Below are 20,839 nucleotides of genomic sequence, written 5' to 3' on the forward strand. Positions count from 1 at the left end.
GTGGGCCACGAGGAGCGATCTTTATCGACAAGACAAGTAGCCGGCAGAATGGTCCCAAGTCAATACCTTGTTTTTATTTTAGTTAGTTAGTGTACACTGCACTAAAAGTATCCTATCAGTTTCACTTTCTCAATAATAATAATAATAATAATATTGAAGCAAGTCGCCGTTTAACTACAATGTCACGTGACCCCCATTACCGGAAGTATTTAGCTGTCACCGACTTCGGCGGAAGCATCTCGCTTGCAATTATAGCTGTTGTGAAATATTTTTAATCGTGGTTATTATTACTGATGTTTTACATTCCGTTTACTTCATCTGCAATTCCGACATGGCACTGGCAAAGAATGGCAATCTTTACGGTGCACTTAAGTTACGATCGTTGGCACAGCGAAAGTACGTCCCGTGCCTCGGTGTGTCAGGAATCACGAAGCATGGCCTCCCCGAATGCTATTCACAAATTTCCAAAAAATTACAGCCTCGTATTTCCCGTTTCATTCATGTTACGGGGCCGTATTTCTTATTTATGATTGTGTATGTGGAGGGGGGTGCCTATTTTTAGTTTTTGATGCGTGGGTGTGGGGTATCGATTATCGCTTACAATTAAATTGCTTGAAAAGTAGATCTTCAGGTCATAGCGCCCCTTCTTTAAATTGTGCAAACGAATGCATTAATGTTTTTCAGAACTGTGTGTTAGTTGTGTTAGACCAGCCTTAATGTGTAGCACATCAGCAGTTTTTTGCTCAAGTATATAACGTAACCCAGTTAGAAATCTAATTCATTATGAGGAGACTTTAGGAGTATATATGGAGAACAAAAGTGGATCCCAACAAACTCACATACACTCGCGCACATACGCTTCAAAAAACATTAAATTAAAAACAAATGATTATTTTCCACGTCATTATTTAAGGTTTTTATAATTAAGTACAATTTGCCATACAGTGTATTAATTGTCATATATACACACACACGCACACACTAAGTAGTTCTATCCTCGGCCTTTAGGAATTCTGAATACAAGCCACCTGCACATCTCTGAGGATTGCCGTTTAATGTATTCGAAAACATTTTAGTAAAAACAATTTTTAAACAGGTGCACATCTTGTGGGACAGCAATGCTCGGGGCATGTAATGCGCTTTTTTTTCTTTTCATCATTTTGCCCTTTGAAAAATCGTGAGGTATCATCTGCTCAGAAAAAAAGAGAACACAATGAATTATGACATGTCATTTTTTTCAGTGGAATGAATCATAGCGCCAACGTGTGAAACGTGTTTGGAAAATAAGGAAGAAAAAGTATGAAATGCTCTCGGATGACTCCGTTCGATTCCATACCGTTGCAATACCGCCATCATATACGAAGTGTTTATACGCCATTTTTGTATATTAAACCTTGCACAAGCGTGTATTCTCCTTTTTATGTTTGGTTCATTTTTAATGTCTAATTTACGCCGACAAAAAATATCGCGTTGGAATTGGTTCTTTTCAAGCTTTTCAAGCGTGAACGTCCGGCTTTGCTGTACGTAGGCCCGCATGTAGCTCTCAACGACATGGGGCTCGACCCAGCAGTCGGCATACATCCATCCACACGTGTACAACGGCTCAGGACGCGCGTGCGTCTGCTTCAAGTAAATGCCTTGCGCCTTTAAAAAGGACGCGCGCTGCCATTGGATGGTAAGGCGGGCCCGAGCGCTGCGCGTCGGCGCGGTAGCTTGTGCGTGTGCGCGCTTCTGCCCTGCACCCGCTTCTCGTGGTACACAGGCGACAAGACCACTTGCGTGGACACCGTGTACCATGGTCGAATCTCCTGCGACAGGGACAAGAGAGTCAAACCTAAGCCGTCTGGCGGTCAGCAGCCTGCCAAGCTGCACGAGCGCTAATATCTACAAGAAGGATTTTTAAATATATATATTTCAAACTACTGCAGCTCCCTGGGGACCGAAAACTGGATTTACCATTCTGATGCTCTTGCTGGTCTCATTGACGGAGGTCAGAAACACCACATTTTTTTGGGCTGTTTGATGTAATTTAAATTTCTCAGATGGAACTTCGTTTGGAAGAAATGTGTTTTTAAAAGAGGAAATAAAATGCCTTACGATCAGGTATCGCACCACTGTACACGTAAAAAAAAACATATATATGGAAGTGCAAACATGCGTGACATTCGTTCACATTGGCGCTTTCAAGTGATTTCAAAGAGGAACATGTCTCATGTTAGCCTCAGTGTTACCACACTGGAAACGAGGCAGTGTGGCGAGAGCAGATAGAATTACACACGCCGCTTGGAAGCGATCCATTCACCTTGTCAAATCATTTCTCGGCCGTTTTCGATTGCTTGATTACCAGCTTTGCGTCAGGTGACAGCACCCATCCACCTTGAAACATGCCTGTTTAAACTAAATTTTATTACTCCACATTTTCTTTTTTTCGTTTACTTCTTTTCAATAGATTAATTATAAATAGCACCAACGTCGGTGTCCAATGTCCTCGCATTGTTCTTGTCGTCAGGTTCCCCTTCGGATGTAAAACAAATACGCCAGGCACAACGCTTTGCGCAGGTCAAAGACGCCTTCTTTCTCTCTCTCTCTCTCTCTCTCTCTCTCTCTCTCTCTCTCTCTCTCTCTCTCTCTCTCTCTCTCTCTCTCTCTCTCTCTCTCTCTCTCTCTCTCTCTCTCTCTCTCTCTCTCTCTCTCTCTCTCTCTCTCTCTCTCTCTCTCTCTCTGTGTTCTTCTCTCGCTCCGTCTTTTGCTCTCTTTTTTCATTTTTTTTTTCTCTCACTCACTACTTGGTTGTGTGCATATACACCTTACATGTGACTACTAATTGAATGTGTTTCGATCATCCGAACACGCTTGCCCCACAGAGACTCGACCGTCTCTTGTCAGCAATTGTAAAATCCGTCACGTTCCTCCATGATTGCGTCGTTTTCCTGCGGATCCAAATCGCTCTTGCTCGTGCACTTTTTTTCTGACTTCGTGCAAGAAACTGCAATTGTTCTGGTTATTTATATCACACAAGGGAGATTACATTTCCCCGTTTTTTAATCAATTTTATTAGAATGCAGACGCTGTATAAAGAGAAATGAAATGTAAAGATCTGCATAAGGGGTTATTTTTATTGCAATTAATTGTCACAGTGATCGTCTATAATATTTGTGTGAATCTGCAGTGAGATCAAAATCAAAATCACCGAATTTTTTTTTACCGCCCTACAATGACGTTTTATGTAACGGAGGTTGCTGAACGATACCTTTCTGCCTCAACGAAATGATCTTGCGCCAGTCGTGTATCATTTTTCTTCTGTTATCCCCCCTTCAGCGAGTTCAGAACTGCAGGTCTTGATCCTCTTTTTGGCTGAGATTAAAATAACATATTAAGCAATGCACATATAAATGTGAATTGTCGTTTTTAATTCAATGTTCTGGATGTAACATTTAAACATCGATGAGGCCCACATTTGATGAGTTTTATGAGACTGTATACCTGCGGAGAAATAACGTAGTTCCACCAAACGCCCTCGAAGGAAAAAAAAAGTGATTCAACTGCTGTCGAGGTTTAAACTGGTGATAAAACGCCATGTCAAGAGTACGCCGTATGAGTTTTATTTTATGTGGACTGTTGCAGGTTTCTGTGTCCGATTTTGAAGACTTAATCGGATTAAGAAAATTCGCGTGCATTTTAAGCGGAGGGAATTCCCAATCAGACTCTATCCAAAAGAGCTCAGGAATGGGCGTGGACCACAGTGTGCTCTCTTTTTTTATCCCCTGTCAAAGGACCAAAGGTGTTTCATCCTTGAACTTGAATTAAATTGCAGATGAAGCATAGAGCCATCGTCTCGAATAAATCTGTAATTAGCTGCGTCAAATGCTGCATTGCTCAGTGGGTTGGGGAAAAAATATCTATTATATATATATATATAAAAAATATCTATTATATATATATATATATATATATATATATATATATATATATATATATATATATATATATATATATATATATATATATATATATATATATATTTATATATATATATATATATAATATTATGTATTACTGTATATTATATATTCTGTTTCAATTAAAATGCGCGAATTACAACATTTCTGTGCGTAAGTCAAATTTTGAAGAGGCGGCACAGTTTCTTTCCCCCTTTTGGTTGGCAGGTGATCAACTGTGCTGACAAACCAATTAAAAAAATACAAGGGCTCTCAAGGTAACACGAATCCCTATAGGGCGTGGAAAGTCAAATAAACGGGATTTAGACGACTGCTCTCTTAGACGAAGCCTCTTGGATAGGAGGCGAAACGTCCGAAACCTTCACATTTGTACAGATGACGGCTTCTCATCGACTGCTCTCTTTGTATTTCGATCCGGGTGCTCCGTTCATGTCTGTCGTTTGTTTTTCGAGACCTGTCGGGTATCCTTGCGTGTCTGCGCCGTGTTGACAGACTCCTACCTGCTGTAATTAATACGCAAAACGAGCGTGAAAAATAGCTCTCACCTGGTTCGTCCATAACTATAATATGAACACTACATATAGAATATGAACACGAAAAGGAAGCAATTTAAATCAGACGCAAATATGTTATGTATGGGCTCGTTTGTGTTTAAAGCGAGTGCGTGCGTGTTGTCGGTTCATGTATGTCGTGTTTTAATTTCTGCGATTAATTCGTGTAGTCATGTTTATTCGTTACCGCACGTGTCGGTGTGCATGTTTATCAATGTGATCCTTTGTGTGTGTGTGCGTGCGTGCGTGCGTGCGTGTGTGTGTGTGTGCGTGCGTGTGTGTGTGCGTGTGTGTGTGTGTGTGTGTGTGTGTGTGCGTGTTCGTGTGTGTGTGTACGTGTTCGTGTGCCCGCGCGTGCGTGCGCCAGTGCGTGTACGCCTTCGTGTGCGCGCGCGTGCGCCTGTGTGTATGCGTGTGTTGTGTGTGTTGTATTAGTGCTCTCGAACGAGGTGATGTAATGCCGTGAAGGGTGCTGCAGCAGTACCACACGACCCAAAGAAGGCGTGTCCCGCCTGCAGAACAGCAGGAAAATAACACGTTTCGCCCACGCGTGTACTCAGCCAAGATCCTCACACAGCCTCGCATTCTCCTTGCATTCACATATGCGGCTATTTGTCTTTGACGGGTTTTCATTTGCAAATGAAAGGTTAGGTAAACAATGCAATATTTTTGTAATTGCGTCATTTTGCTTAGTTGTTTGATAGGCGGATATTATGTAAGAGTACTCTGTGTCGATTGACATTTTTCTTTGTTTTAAAATATACTCTTGACTCCCTTCTCTCCCACACCCAATCTTAAAAATGGTTGAATCCTTTGCTTATATGCCCCATTAAAAGAACCACATTTTTGTTATAACATTTCAAACATTTGGAATAGATTATACAGTATATATTTTTGTCTCACTTGATTTAATATTTTTCACATTCTGTCCATTGCTGTACATTTTGTCTTCTGTAAAACTTGTATGTTTTGTTATCATAGTCTACATCAGGGGTGTCCAAAGTCGGTCCTCGAGGGCCGCTGTCCTGCCTGTTTTCCAGCTCTCCCAGGAGCAACGCACCTGATTCAAATCATCAGGACCATTTTGATGCTGCTTCAGAGCTGGCTGATGAGCTGATGATTTGAATCAGGTGTGTTGCTCCTGGGAGAGCTGGAAAACAGGCAGGACAGTGGCCCTCGAGGACCGACTTTGGACACCCCTGGTCTACATAATTGTAATACATGTACATGGGTCGTCACTGCATGGTAACATCAGAAGAGTTGCTTTGACAATATTATGCATGTATCCGAGATTCTTGGCCCTTCAAGAGTGTAATGCAATGTTAAAATCATTTGTGTTAGACTTGTACTGATGCCACGATTTGTGTCATGATTGGTTATTCACCACTCCTTAATATAACTACCAACCCATATGTTTGTTGTTTCAATTAGATCCCGATCCACCTGAAATTGCTTCAAAATTAGACGATGCTGTGGGCTTGAAACGCTTTGTTGGTGGAGGGGGAGATATATGTAACCCTTTTTGATACGTCGTGATTGCAATTTCAACCACGTAAAGACTTGATAGACCTATTCTAATTTAGATTGTTATTTTTCATGACCCCCCACGCTTCCCCCCAAAACACAGCAGACTGGAAACCTCACCCCTATATACTATGACATACAAACAATCCAACGTGTTTCTGAATGTTCATATTTTTCCCACAGCAAGGAAAACAAAAACCTAAAATGGCTGCCTGGATGTGTTTAGACCACAAATGCTTTTTTTGCTCGAGCAACGTGATAAAGAGAAGAGGGGAGGTTGAAGGCTGGGCGGTTCATGAGCCCGCGTGAGTGGGAGTGGATGAGGTGGAACATCTTCCACTCTTCTCCTCCCTCTCCTCCTCCCATTGCTGGATAAAAAAATCACTGCAGCAAATATCATACCAAATATAAAATACGGCATTTGAATACCCTATCCTCACACCGATTCAATACTGCAGATAAATTGCAGATTGTTACCGATCGTTTCAGAGACCAAATACTCTGGAGTTTGCCGCATTTGAGCTCTGCCTTGCTGCGGCTTTTTGTTCATGTGATCGAGTCACCTGCTGTAAAATTACTGTCAAGTGGCACCCATTTAAATACAAAGGGCCCGCTGGCGGGTTTTGTGTGATGTGGTGCACACACGCGCCAGCGACACTGAAGCACACAGCACTCACACCAACACTTACCTTCCCACCCCAACCCCAAACTCGCACACGCGCACACGCGCACACGCACACACACACACACACACACGCACACACACACACACACACACACACACACACACACACACACACATACACACACGCACGCACACACGCACGCACGCACGCGCGCGCGCACACACACACACACACACGCACGCACGCACGCACGCACACACACACACACACACACACACACACACACACACACACACACACACACACACACACACACACACACAAAAAACCTCGGCAGTACTTGTGATTTTTAATAGGATCCAGAGTGCTGCTGCCTTTTGTCAGCTTGTATACGTCGACTCGTCCCTGCGGTGCTGGTCAAAAGATCTTTTCACTGAGAACAATGATCCCACCGATTAGCCCTTTAACCCCCGGCGGTCCACATCCTGCAAGCAAGGGCGAGAACACAAACGCCCCCCCCCCCACCCCTCCGCCCGAGCCACCTAGCCTACCCGCCACACGCATACAACAATGCACAAATACTACATCGGAGGAACATGAAAATGATGGTGAAACAAGACTGCATTAATTCAGTCCGTGTTTAGGCTTTTTAAAATGGGTGTTAAATGTACAAGCGCACGGCGTGGTGTAAAATTGAATAAAGTGCCTCTAGTCACATCTCTGTGGTTACTCAAACAATGTCTTTGAGTGCACTGCTAAATTGCTGGAGCACTTAGTGGAAAGACATGCGCCTGTGTATGTGCACGCACTCGCGTTTAAGTAGTGGGACGTTAACCAATCTGTCTCCCTTCGCTTCCAGCTAGGTCTTTATAAACCTGAGTGCGTCAATTCTCAAGACCACTACTCTGGGAAATAGCGGGTGATTCGCTGAATCTGTGCTAACAGAAAATATACAAATAAGACGAACGGAATCTGCCTCTGTTGAAATACTGCGGATATAGATTGGCACACATGCAGTTCTGTACATTGTTTATACTTTGTGAAATGAGGTAAATTGAGAATAATTTCTCATTTACAATGATGACCTGGGACAACTTCGGGTTTCAAAATCTTGGTCATGGATACATGAATAGCTGATAGTCAAGATTTGAACTGATGACCTTTTGATGACTGGATGATGCACTCTCAACTGAGGGACAGCTGCCCTGCCACATCATTGAGTGACATCTAAAAAAATCTTTTGTGACAGTCCGTAAAAGCTTTTTAAGCATAACTGCATGAGAAACAAACAGCAGGATGGTTTTGAGCGTTTCGCCTTCTCTGAAAGAGTGTAGTGAAATATCAGCTAAAAGTGTTTTCCATGATTGTTGTATTCCTAGAACACTGAACATACCGGCATGGTTATATTCATGGAATGAGGCATGGACCAGCTTCATAATCTGATGGTATTGGGTGAAGCAAATCTTGGTTTTGGAATATTGCAATTAGTACATCTTTAAATCAGCGGTCTCAAAACTTGTTTGCCCTACAGACCGGTTTAATGTCACACAATATGTTCACCTTTAGGATGTGGCAACAAAATAACCTGATATGAAATATGAAAACTGTTTTCTAAACCTAATTCTAAACACGAATCATGACACAACAAACATGTTATCTGTCCGCAACATTCTGTGGTCGCTATAGTAACCTTTACAGGTGACTTCAAAGTAAGCTACACGGTAAATACAAAGTGCATGAAAAAAAAAACATATTTTAAATAGGAAATCCAGATACAGTGATACCTCAGCTCACGAACTTAATTGGATCCCAGAAAGTGTGTGTAAGGCCAAAAGTGCATCTGCCGAACATTTCTTTCTCATCAGAAAACATTAAAAATGAGAACAATCCATTCCCAGCTCATCATAATACATAATAAGGCTTAAAACTACACAAAATATAAATTTTTTAGGTATAATAAATGTGCTACTGTATTGTAATTAAAGAAATAAATTGTACTATATAATAAAGTCGTTTTATTTACCTTTGTGATGTAATTGATGTAATTGCCTCTTAATGATATCTGAGTGAAGTTTCCGTTCTTTCTCGGTGATAATACCCTCACTTACACTGTCCCTTGCCAGCTGCTTTTTGTTAATCCAAATAGTCAGAAATTTTTCAACCTCTTCTATTGCCTGAGCCCGTTGCTTAGACAACACAGAAACACCCATAGCCACATGTAGCAATGGTCGATTTAGCGTACTGGTACTGGGATGCTAAGTCACACAAACGCACACCTCGTTCGTGTTTTTCAATTACCTATTTTTTATGCTCGACCGTAATTTTCTTTTGTGTTCTCTTCGGCGCAACACTAGCCTGTGGTGGGGTGTTTTTCGGTCCCATAATTGTAAAAGTACTCCACTCGATTACAAACCACATCTGCACTCAAAGAAAGGGGGTGATTAAAAATTAGTCTGCCAGGCACCGTGGTGCTGTCCGACCGTGTAGTTTGGTGTTCATCTGCCGAAAACTAGTCCGCCAGCCACCGTGGCACCTGTCTGGTTTGGTTCGTCTGCCAAAAACTAGTTTGTCAGCCAAGACTATGCTCGCAAATTTAATGTTCGTGGAGCGAAAAGTTCATCAGCTAACGCGTTCGTAAGCTGATGCTGAAGCTGAGCCGTAAATTTCAGTTATATTTAGTTTTCCTGAAAGTCACTAGGCTTCTCATATGTCTCCTGGCTGGGCCTTTTCCTCTTCCCTTTTCCCAAACATGTTTTTTTTTTACTTATTTTGCTCGCTCATAAATTTCATTTTAGCAGTAACCTGTCACGTGGCTTTTCATTATTCAAAATAAAATATTTTCCAGATTACGGAAAGAATAAAACAAAAATAATGTAATGTATTTATTCTTTCTGCGCAGCCCAGTACCAAATGACCCATGGACCGCGGACCGGGGCTTGGGGACTGCAGCTTTAAAGTATAATATTTCAACACATTTTCATTTTTTTTTCAATATTTTTCTTGTAAACAGGGAATAAAGATTTTTTTCCAATCTAAATTAGAATAAATCAAAATGAGGGGAGATGTGGCATAGTTGAAACAAAGGCATTGCTGTCACACTCTCAGTTTAATCAATCACTAGTTTAGGCGCTCCCCAAAATTAATTTCCAATTAAGAATGTAAACATTTTTGTTCCAATCATCCAAGCATTCAATAATTTTATTGTTAATATAAGTATATAATAGTAAATGTGTTGATAATTTGTGATGCAAGGTGAACCTTCCACTAAGCGAGCAGCAAGCTCCATCGTAGCGGCTGACACTGCAGCTCTCTGACTTGTCTTTGGAGATTAAAATAAATCAGTCCTCACAATGTCTTTGTCCCAATGAATAGCGGTCACCACTTCCTCCTTTCCCTCCATTTTGCTTTCAAACTCACTGCATGTGAGGAGGACGTGACAAAGCCGGTTCCAGCTTTTCCCCTGACGACAGACGTCTGAGTAGCGCCCGCTTTGAGCAGAATCGTGACGGGCCATTGAGCTCGACCTACTAAGACAACTTACCTTTTGCTGCACTCAAATGAACTAACGCACCATTGGCCTCTCTGTCTGCTCTGAATAAGTAAAGCTCTGGAATACTGGCATCCCATGTTTTTTTTAAGTGGTACTTCGGTTCTCGAACGCCTCACAGTTCGAACAAATCGGAGTTCTAACAAAATATTCGAGATATTCTTGCTTCGTAATTCGAACACCAATCGGTGTTCGAACGCCAATACGACGTGTGAGTGGGTACGCGAGGGTGGGGTGCTGAGCGGCGTACGGGTGTATCGCTCTTTCCGTGACCAATTGTTGTCGCTTGCGGACGTGCTGCGTTTTGCTCTAGCGTTTAATATAGGTGTACGAAGAGTTTTAGCCCCTAATCATGCCTCCAAAGAAAGTAAGTGCTGCTGAAAGTGACAAAAGAAAAGTAGTGCGTACAACTACTGCATTTAAGAAAGAAATAATTGCACAATATGAAGGAGGTGTGCGAGTGTCTGATCTGGCTAGGGAATACAGCATGGCGAAATCTATGATCAGTACGATATTAAAGAATAAGGAGGCTGTGAAATCTAGTGATGTGGCTGTGGGAGTGAGAGCAAGTGTCATTGGATAGATATTTTAAGAGAAAAGAACATCCTGTAGCCGAGTCATTCGTTGCTGTCACGTTCCGAGCGAGAGTGACGGCAGCTGACTCGTCGGAACGTATTGGAATGTTTGTGATCCCAAAGCAGGCGGCAGAGACGTACTGCCCAAGCAGGATGTTTATTCACAAATAAAAGAAAACACAGCGAGTAAGAAGGCAGGGGGTGATCCGACCCGCTTACTACGCCAAAAAGCAAATGGCACACGAGGGTGCAAAATTACGCAATCCCGGAAGATGACATAAATTTACGGGACGCAGGGAAAATACCTCGGACCGGATACACTCGCGCATCGAAGGAAGAGTTCAGGTACAGTGGCGAGGTGAGTCAATCATCCGGCATTGGCGAGGTGATCACGAACCGTATAAATGCCCCTTGTCCATGATTAGAGAATTGACAGCAGAAGGAGAACGGCCGGGAGAGGCAGCCCCGCCCCCCACGCTGTCAACTCGCAAGTGACAGGAGCAAACAGATGGTTTCGGTGTTCGAACAAATCGCTTTTCGAACAGGGTCCTGGAACGAATTATGGTCGAGAACCGAGGTATCACTGTACCATATTTTCCAGTGTATAAGGCGCATCCAAAACCCGTCATTTTCTCCAAGATGACCCTGTGCTTTATAGGCCGGCGCACCTTATATGTGAAGTAATATTGAGCCTCAACAGGTCTCTGAACTCCTGTCGGAAGCCATTGACTCCATTTCCCCCTGTAGAAAAAGCAGGGCATAACACCAGCCTCTACTGTAGCTCCTTATAATGTGGTGTGCCTTATATTTGGGAAACGTTTATATATTATATATTATTTTTGGAAATTGTTTTACCTTCAATGAAGGTGTGCCTTATAGTCTGGTGCACCTTATATATGGAAACAGTTTGAAAATACCACATTCATTGTGGGAGCGGCTGATACTCCGGTGCACCTTAAATACCGGACAATACAATATTTATTTATTTATTTATTTTCATTGATTGGGAATCATAATAAACAGCAAAAAAGTAAAAGATTTGATTGCATTAAAAATTTGATCAAACCGCGTTGCCAATTTTCAAATGATAGTGTTTCGGTGACATCAGAAATGAATGATTACCTGATAAGTCTTTACCCTAAAGAAGTAGGTAAAGTGGTTCCATTTGTATAGATTGAACTTGGAGGCACAAGTGTATTTGCTCAGTTTTGATGACAAGGCTGAAAGGGAATAAAAATTGTTGATGTTTGATTCTTAATGTCCAAGATAAGGGGTTCTTAATCTTGTTGGAGGCACCGAACCTCACCAGTTTCAAATGCTCATAACCAGCTTTTCATTAAAACAGCTTGATTTTATGTTTTTCACATCAATCATGCACAATTTGTATTGTTTCATGTTTTGTTTGTAATTGCAAACCTAATTATGATAAAGTTGGGACGTTGTCTCAAAGATAAATAAAAACTGAATATTGACACGGGCACAAACAGAGCTCCAGAAACTGGCTTTTGAAGTGTCCTGATGTTGTCTTTTTTTTCCTCGTTGTCTAGGTGACATTACGTACAGGCAACATCCGACTTACAACCGGGTTGCGTTCTGACCAAAAAGTCGTAAGTCATAATAGTCGTAAGTCGAAATTCATTCCAAATGTTGAATAGAGGAATGACTTGCTAAATGACTTGCAAACAACCTGATTTGGACGCCACGGGCGCAGATGGGTGTGGATCTGGGTCGCAGGTGTCCTATTGGTGGCCCTCTACCCGGACTTACCCCGCTCTCCGTGCCGACGCGCGGCCCGACCTTGCGGCGCCAATGCGCCCAACCCGCCACCTCGCCACCTTGCCCCGAAGCAGAACGAACTGTCTCAAAGAGGCGGAGGGGGGAGTGTCCACTGACACCGCAAACGGCGTCGGTGGACACTCCTCCCTCCGGAGCCATCACAGGGTCGATTGCCGTGCGAGAGTGAGATGTTGTCTGGCTGGCCAAAATTGTGGCACTCGTTGCCGGGCTGCTAGCGCGTTGCGGTGCCAGGTATATAATTAAAATAATTTTAAAAAAAGGGTCTGCCCGTCGTATTCGTAAGTACGGGTGGTTGTAAATCGAGCTGGTTGTAAGTCGGATGTTACCTGTACCCAGTGTCCCAAAGCAATTTGAAATGTGGACTCGTCATACCACAAAACACTTTTGTATCAGTCCACCTTTGGTGATCTTAGGCCCTCAGAAGCCGGCAGCATTTCTGGGTGTTGTTGATAAATGGCTTTTGCTTTGCTTAAGAGAGTTTTAAGTTGCACTTTGAGATGTAGCGGCCAGCTGTATTTACTGACATTTGTTTTCGGAAGTATTCCTGTGCCCATGTGATGTAATCCTTGATTCATTTATGTCAATTTTGATGCAGTGCCACCTTCGGGATCCAAAGTCACAGACGTTCACTATTGGTTTTTGGCTTTGGCACTAACAGGCAGTGATTCCTTCAGATAATAGTATGGACTCTCGATGAAGGAATGCCGAAATTCAATTGCAATTGTACACTGAGGAGTGTTGTCCTTAAACGGTTCATTTTCTCGTACAATTGTTCAAAAACAGATGAACCACGCCACATCTTTGCTTGTGAATGACTGAGCTATTCAGGAACCTCCTTTTACACCCAATCATGGCACCCACCTGTTCCCAGTTAGCCTGCTCACCGATGGGTTGTCCTAAACAGGTGTTTGATGAGCATTACATCAATGAAAAATCAATGTAGGTTTTGCACAATAGCAGAGTACCTAGTGGTTAGCATGTCTGCCGTCTGCAGTTCTGATTTTCAGGTTTTAAATCTTGGGTCTGGTCATTGTGTGTTTGCAACACTTCGCAAGTTGCACCCGCCCCCCCTAATCTGCACTCGGTTGGCAAATATTTTGTAACAAAGAAATAAAAACTTTTTGACAGACCTTTCATATGATGATTACCTTTTCGGGGATTAGCTGGCGACCTGTCCAGGGTGTACCCCAACTCTCACCTTACACATTTGACATTAGTTCCGGCGCCCTGACCCCCGTTAAAATAAGTATTTCAGAATATATATATTTTTTCTTTTGAAACCCGACTTTGCTTGGCATGGTTGCAATGATGGTTACATGTGCATTACTGCTGGAAACTATGAGGTATCACTAAAAATGGACTCTAGGAGCCTTCAATTTTACAGCTTGATATTCAGCCATTGCACCTGCTCTCGCTCTTCTTTACAGTGTAAATACAGTATGAATACATCTCTATATTCATTTGGACTCGCCCAAAGCTGTCTGTCCAGACTCAGCATCAGATAAGAGGCGCTCTGGCTGGCTGACTGATAGTCATGCTTTGCCATGAGAATAATAGAATTAATTTACCCAGCAGATGACCGATAACTTTAAACAACCTTTGAGAGTGGAGAGAAGATGCAGCACTATCAAAGCAATTTTAATTAAGATGATTGACTTCCAGCCAAAAACAACATGGTGTGAGCTGCCTGTTTTTTCCACGTGTGTGTGTGTGTGTGTGTGTGTGTGTGTGTGTGTGTGTGTGTGTGTGTGTATATATATATATATATATATATATATATATATATATATATATATATATATATATATATATATATATATATATATATATATGGGATTGTTATGTTAAATTGGGGTAATTTTATGAAGTGTTTACATTCATGATGTGCACATCTGTTGTTGAGGCACTCCGTTCTCCAAGGTGGTGCCATGGCAGCAATTCAAAAACCCGTTAGTGTGTAATGGTGATGATGGATGCTGTCAAGCCATAAAAGGACCAAATATTCCAACGCCCCACCGGTCGGACTAAGCAGGTAGCTGAAAAATATAGCTTTGGCTCATTGTGGTATGTAACTTTGGGTATAGAAGGCCTTCAGTGAGGTTGTGGAGTCGGACTCTGGAAGGCATTAATGTTTTCTCGTCCACAAACCAGCACCGCAAGAAGTGGAAGCTGAGCAACATGAAGTATTGTGGGGATGGGGTTCTGCTGCTAAATTTGTCCTCAGTCGAGTTGGGATGTTCGGAAGAATACTTCAAAGACTTTCTCAAGTCCACTGACATATCTTCCAATGAAGAGGCAGAGTCTCGGGACTGACATGGCCCCCTCTATCTCAGCGTTTTAGGTTGCCAAGGTTTATGTAAAGCTCCTCAATATCATGGCCCCTGGGGTGAAGGAGATCTGCCCGGATTAGGGCTCTGGGTGTGTGTGTTTTGAGATAGCATAAAATAACGTGTTATCCAGGAAAGGCTCAGAGAATAGCCGCTGTTCCTCTGCATTTAGTAGAGCCTGAGGATGCTCTACATCTTGGTTGGGTGCCTCCAGATGACCCACGGGGAGGAGGCCCCCAATTGATCAAGAACACCATGGAAAGAAAATGGGGCACAATGAATATTCCAAAATGACTTTTGTTCATATGTTGCTTATGTATTCCATTTGATGTGAAAAACCGTTGAGAACCATTAAAATGTTTTCATTTTCTTTTTGTGGCTAAATGCTCTTGGGAAAATAACAGCTCGATCTGTACCAAAAGGCATTGCCTTGTTTCTTAGATGTGAGGTTACAATTGGACAATGCGCTTCAGATACAAAATAAAATCTGAAGATTGATTAAGCGTTTTGTTTGTGCCTGTATGTGTGCGTGCGTGTGTGTGTGTGTGTGTGTGTGTGTGTGTGTGTGTGTGTGTGTGTGTGCGTGCGTGCGTGTGTGTGTGTGTGTGTGTGTGTGTGTGTGTGTGTGTGTGTGCAAATAAAAAATGTACAGACTTTCAAACATCTTACTGAAAGGGATGCTTATATGATGAGTTTTAGAAGCAGTTTTCTGTTATGTGCTCCTTTTCACATTCTGTAACCTCCACCTTTTTCTCTGTTTTGACAGGAATGGAGCAAAGAAAGACGGGCAGATCCCACATCTGCTTAATCTTCCAGAATGAAACATAAAGGAGATAGTTCTGCTCAATAATATAGTCAGCGGAATTGTTTCCACCAGAAATTTGCACCATGAATCTTGAAAGTATGTGCACAGAAGTGTGAAAGCACAACAACAAAAAAACAAACAAAAAAACATTACCTCCTCTCCCTGCGTGGACCCACAGGAGGAAAACAAAAACCAATGTCTGCCAGCTACACATCGATTTCCCAATGTGATTGGCCTCAAGACTGTTAATTGTAACGACTGTTATCCTGTTACTGTCCCTTTCCCTTTAGATACATTTTTTTAAATAACCAGCCAATATTTATTTGAATATATAAATATAAAATATACAAATTAATCCAACCAATTCTAATCAAACATCCAGTTGGATTTAATCGATATATTTTTTTGCAAGAATGGATCTCCTGAGTTTTTTTATCACCCTGCAGTTGTTCCTCAGCACATGTATGGGACTGCAATTTTTAGGCACACCAGGTCAGTGGGCTCGTTACCTCCGCTGGGATGCCAGCATCCGCGGTGATCTCAGCTTCCAGTTGAAGACAGAATTCTCAGAGGCACTCCTGCTGTACTTTGACGATGGAGGCTACTGTGACTTTCTGCAGCTGTCTGTGGTAGAGGGCCGACTTCAGCTCCGTTTCAGCATCGACTGTGCCGAAACGACGGTTGTGTCCGACAGAAGGGTGGATGACAACAATTGGCACTTTGCGACACTCAGCAGGTGGAATTTACGCACCGTTCTTGCACTGGATGGACAGGCCAAAGCGGATGAGGTGCGACCTCAGCGCCAGTTTATGAAAATCATTAGTGACCTGTTCGTGGGTGGAGTGCCTCAGGATATCCGCAGCGGTGCGCTCACACTGCCCACAGTGCGAAACATGCAGCCCTTCAAGGGCACCATCACAGACCTGAAATATGGCAAGTCTCAACCTCTGTTCCTGGGAAGTCTTAAAGTGCCCTTGGAGTCGGAGGGTTGGTGCACTGTGAACCCGTGTGAGAATGGTGGCACATGCACAGTGGTGGATGGACAACCAGTCTGTGATTGCTCCAAAACAGAGTACAAGGGCCGCTTCTGCACAGAAGGTAACAAATCGTACTTAGTTGCCTTTTTTTTTTTTGTTTTTTTGTTTAACATTTAGCTTCACCATGTGACCGGCATCCATTAGACAAATAATGATGATGTTTAGAATTATTTTCTGTTTCCAATGCATAGACTTAAATATTGAGATACCACGTCACGACACAATTATGTTTAAGCTGGTTGATTCTTTTAAGAGGTGTCAAACTCATTTTTGTCACGGGCCAATGTTACAGCTTCCCTTTATGGGCAGTTATGACTGTTAAACCAAAAGAACAGTTAACTCAAGTGGTGTTTAACACTTTCATGGAGAGCGGTTACTACAGTGGAGAGTTTATCAGGTTATCAGGTTACAGGGTGGATGAAAGACCTTATGTTACTGGAATGTAGCGTGTTTGATAATAAGAAAATGCTTACACTTCTCCAGCTTATTACAAAGACAATTTTGAAAACGCTTGTGGCAAGAATCATTGATGTGAATGTGTTTGATTTGCTCACGGTGGCCACATAAAAATATTTGGCGTGCCACATTTGACGCTTAAACCTTGAGTTTGACACGTCTGATTTAGATGATAACCACAACTATATCTACAACTGCAAGTACTACCACTTTTACGATTACCATAATATTGTCTTCAAGCTCCAACAACACACGGGACCAGACTGACATTCTTCCATGTCAAATGTATCATTGGGTTAATTTTAGGGTGCAGCTGTGCTGCAACAAAAAAACAGAATTCCCCAAACAATTTATACAAAGCAAACACATCAGTTGAAGAATTAAAATTCAGAGACGAAATTGGGAGGTTTGCCAAATCTTTGATTGATTGACCCCAAGGACACAAGCCTTAGGCCTTAGGCTTGTGTCCTTGCTTTTGACGTTATAATGTCCCTGCACTATTGAGTGGTACTGCCTTATGCATTTTTGGGATATCCGCCTTTTCATTTAATCACAGTAGGTGAGAAGTTAAATTGAAATAATCATCAAAAACCGTCTGTCCTTTCAAAGTGTGTATTTGGAATGGCACCATCACAACAGAAACGATATGTTACAATCATGAAACTTCAAGCATAAAATGTATCGAAAAAAATCGGGATTCAAAGCATTATTTCAACTTGACTTGTAGGCACCTGATTTATTTGACTTTGTGGGCTTGCCAGGCTCACACTGTGATGTTCCCTCTTGTATGCATTAGTGCAGTAAATAAGAGTGTGTGTGTGTGCGTGTGTGAGTGTGCGTGTGTGTGCGTGTGTGTGTGTGTGTGTGTGTGTGTGTGTGTGTGTGTGTGTGTGTGTGTGTGTGTGTGTGTGTGCGTGCGTGCGCACATGTGTGTGCATGTGTGTGTGTGTGTGTGTGTGTATGTGTGCGCGTGTGTGTGTCGGGTGCAAAATCTGAAAGCTAATCTAAATACTGCTTGCCAGTAAAACACACTCTAATGACATTGCTTCTGCAGTCACTGATAAGGATGCCTCTTGAGAGAAAGATGCTCACCAGGCCCCTTTTCATTATCCAATCACAAGATGTCAGGTGTTTTATATCACATTCTTTTGTGCTGGGAATTGCAGTGGTGCGTTGCTAAAAAGCCCCCACTCCCAGTTTCCTCAACAATCTCACCTTCCCATGTGTGTTCTCCCTGCAGTCCAAACAAAAAAACACTGTTTTTTTCACAGCGACCATTAGTAGCATTACGAGCACTCGCAATTTAAAACTTGGGAGTTGCACAACTGTTTCTAAAATAAAGCAGGAGAGTTATTTAAGTGCTGCATGGACTGGTTATCCATCCATTCTTTCTTCTGAGTGGGGTTATTATTATTATTATTATTATTATTATTATTATTATTATTATTATTATTATTATTATTATTATTATTATTATTATTATTATTGTGTTTCCTATTAAAGGCAGCCTGGTGATCGGTTGGAGCACAAATGTCAAAGTCAAGGCCGGGGGGCCAAATCATTTATTTTCAGCCCGCGAAAGCAAATCAAACTTGTGAAATTCCATGAGTCTTGCTAAAATCCGAACCAAAATTTTATATTTTTGGATGTAAACCACAATAAGTCATAATTCTTGACTTCAGATTTGAGAACTAGTTATTAATTAATTTGTTGTGCGCTCTATATGTAATATGTGTATATGTATATGTAATATGTGGAGGGGATTCTAATGGCTTCCCCAAATTCATAACCGCCCTTGAGAGTAAACCTTAACTACAATGTGGCCCGCAGGAAAAAATGACTTTGACACCCCTGGGTTAGAGCATCGGCTTTCCCGTGCCGAGGTTTTAGGTTCGATTCCGGCTCCGGCCTTCTTCTGTGGAGTTTGCATGATCTTCCCAGGCCTGTGTGGACTTTCTCCGGGTACTCCGGTTTCCTCCTTGTTTTAAAAACAAGCATGGCAGGCTAATTGAACAATCTTAATTGTCCTTTGGTATGAGTGTGAGCAAGGATGCTTGTTCATGTATGTGTGCCCTGCGATTCTTTCCTCTTCCTGCTTGATGTAAAATTTCAATTGCTCGCTCATCCAGGGTCTCTTTTGACATATTTTTTTGTGCCACATTTTCAACTGGACACAGGTCTGGACTTCTGGCTAAGCCTGTGTCATACTCACTCTCTTTTCCAAGAAAGCACCGCTGATGTAAAACATACGCAAAATGTGGCTTGGCACAGGTTTATTGAATGAATCAATGATGTTTCCTGAAAACACATTGCTTGGTCAGTACCATAGGATGTTGGAAAATGTCTTTGAACCTTTCAGCATTCATGGTTCATTCATAAAGCAAGTTCTCCACAACAAGGGCACTATTGCACTCTCATACAATCATCAGAATCTGAAACCAGAAAGACTTTAATAGTCCCACAGTGTGGAAATTTGCTGGCTTGAGAAATTTGCAATGAAAAAAATCTTCATGGTTCTTCTCCTCTTTTGCTCAGGGGACATGATGTACAAGAATTTGAATGTGGTCTTTTCAGACTCAGCGGACACGTGTCCACACTGTCAGTCTCAGATGAGCTTGGGTTCACAGAAATGTTGCGGCATTTAGACACTCATTCCTTAATTTTCACCCCAATTTGGTGTACAAAGAGGACACCACACTATTTCCACTTCCTTTCCAGATTCCACATTCACCACTGATGAGACGTTGCAAGCATTCGGACCTCCATTCAGGAGGTCCAAACATGACCTGAGAGTAGACAGTTGATTGTTTTATTAAGGGTGTCATAACATTTTATTTAAGCTTCCCACAGCATAAATATGATGACCTATTATCTTTGGCACAATGGCGATGTAATTATTCGGTAATATGCGTTCTTTTCGTAGCGACATTATTTTCTCCCTATTTGTCTGCTATTATGTCTTTCATGATGTCATTCCAAAGCTAAGTAATGTGCGACATACCCACGACACAGTAATGAACTGTTTCTTGTCATGAGTCAGACCAGTATCAATTTTACACGAATGCAACACAACACACCCACAAACCACACCATATGGACTCTGTTTCTGTTGCAATAAGCACCTGCTGCGTTGGGAGCATGCTTGATGGTGACAGGTTCAGCAATAATATTTCACATTCCGAGTCTCGGTCACTAAATTATGAAATGTTTGTGAGATGTGTACACATCACAAAAGAAAGTACATCAAATGCACAGAAGGAGAATCTTGGTAGACAAAAATGATTTCTGGCTGTATGCCATTCAGACTTATCCCCTCAAGACATCTACAACAACATTCAAGCAGAAAACCCATATTTGTAATTTAGTATGTTCAATGGAGTAAATCATGTGATGGTGATTTCATTGGTTGGGTTTGGCACACTAATGTAGGCCGGTGCAGTCCTAACCAAGCCTGAACCAATGAAAGCTACTCTGATGAGAGGTGAGAAACCTGCTCAGGCAAAAAGCCTTCCATTTGGAATTCAATCAAAGCCATGGAAATGAAATGACTTGAAATTTACCCTGCAGGCAGCACACAAAGGTTGCTACCAGCGTTCAGTCATTCTGAATGGAGGGCTCTGTTATTCATTTGGCCT

The 20,839-nt window shown here is 42.0% G+C and overlaps 1 protein-coding gene across 11 annotated transcripts in view; it reads left to right on the top strand.

Moving 5' to 3' along the window:
• The first annotated feature begins 1,738 nt into the window (after window positions 1-1,738).
• Window positions 1,739-20,839, top strand: part of nrxn3a (neurexin 3a) — a 125,731-nt gene continuing 106,630 nt past the window's right edge. For all 11 annotated transcript variants that reach the window (XM_089003579.1, XM_089003582.1, XM_089003581.1 and 8 more), the window contains exons 1-2: window positions 1,739-1,990; window positions 15,673-16,809. In XM_089003579.1, coding sequence (XP_088859705.1) covers window positions 16,125-16,809 — 685 coding nt within the window. In that variant the 5' untranslated portion in view covers window positions 1,739-1,990; window positions 15,673-16,124. The remainder of the gene's footprint in view (window positions 1,991-15,672; window positions 16,810-20,839) is intronic.

The sequence above is a fragment of the Hippocampus bargibanti genome, linkage group LG09 (genome assembly GCF_051943395.1).
Source record: "Hippocampus bargibanti isolate YZ-2025 linkage group LG09, ASM5194339v1, whole genome shotgun sequence".
Lineage (NCBI taxonomy): Eukaryota > Metazoa > Chordata > Actinopteri > Syngnathiformes > Syngnathidae > Hippocampus > Hippocampus bargibanti.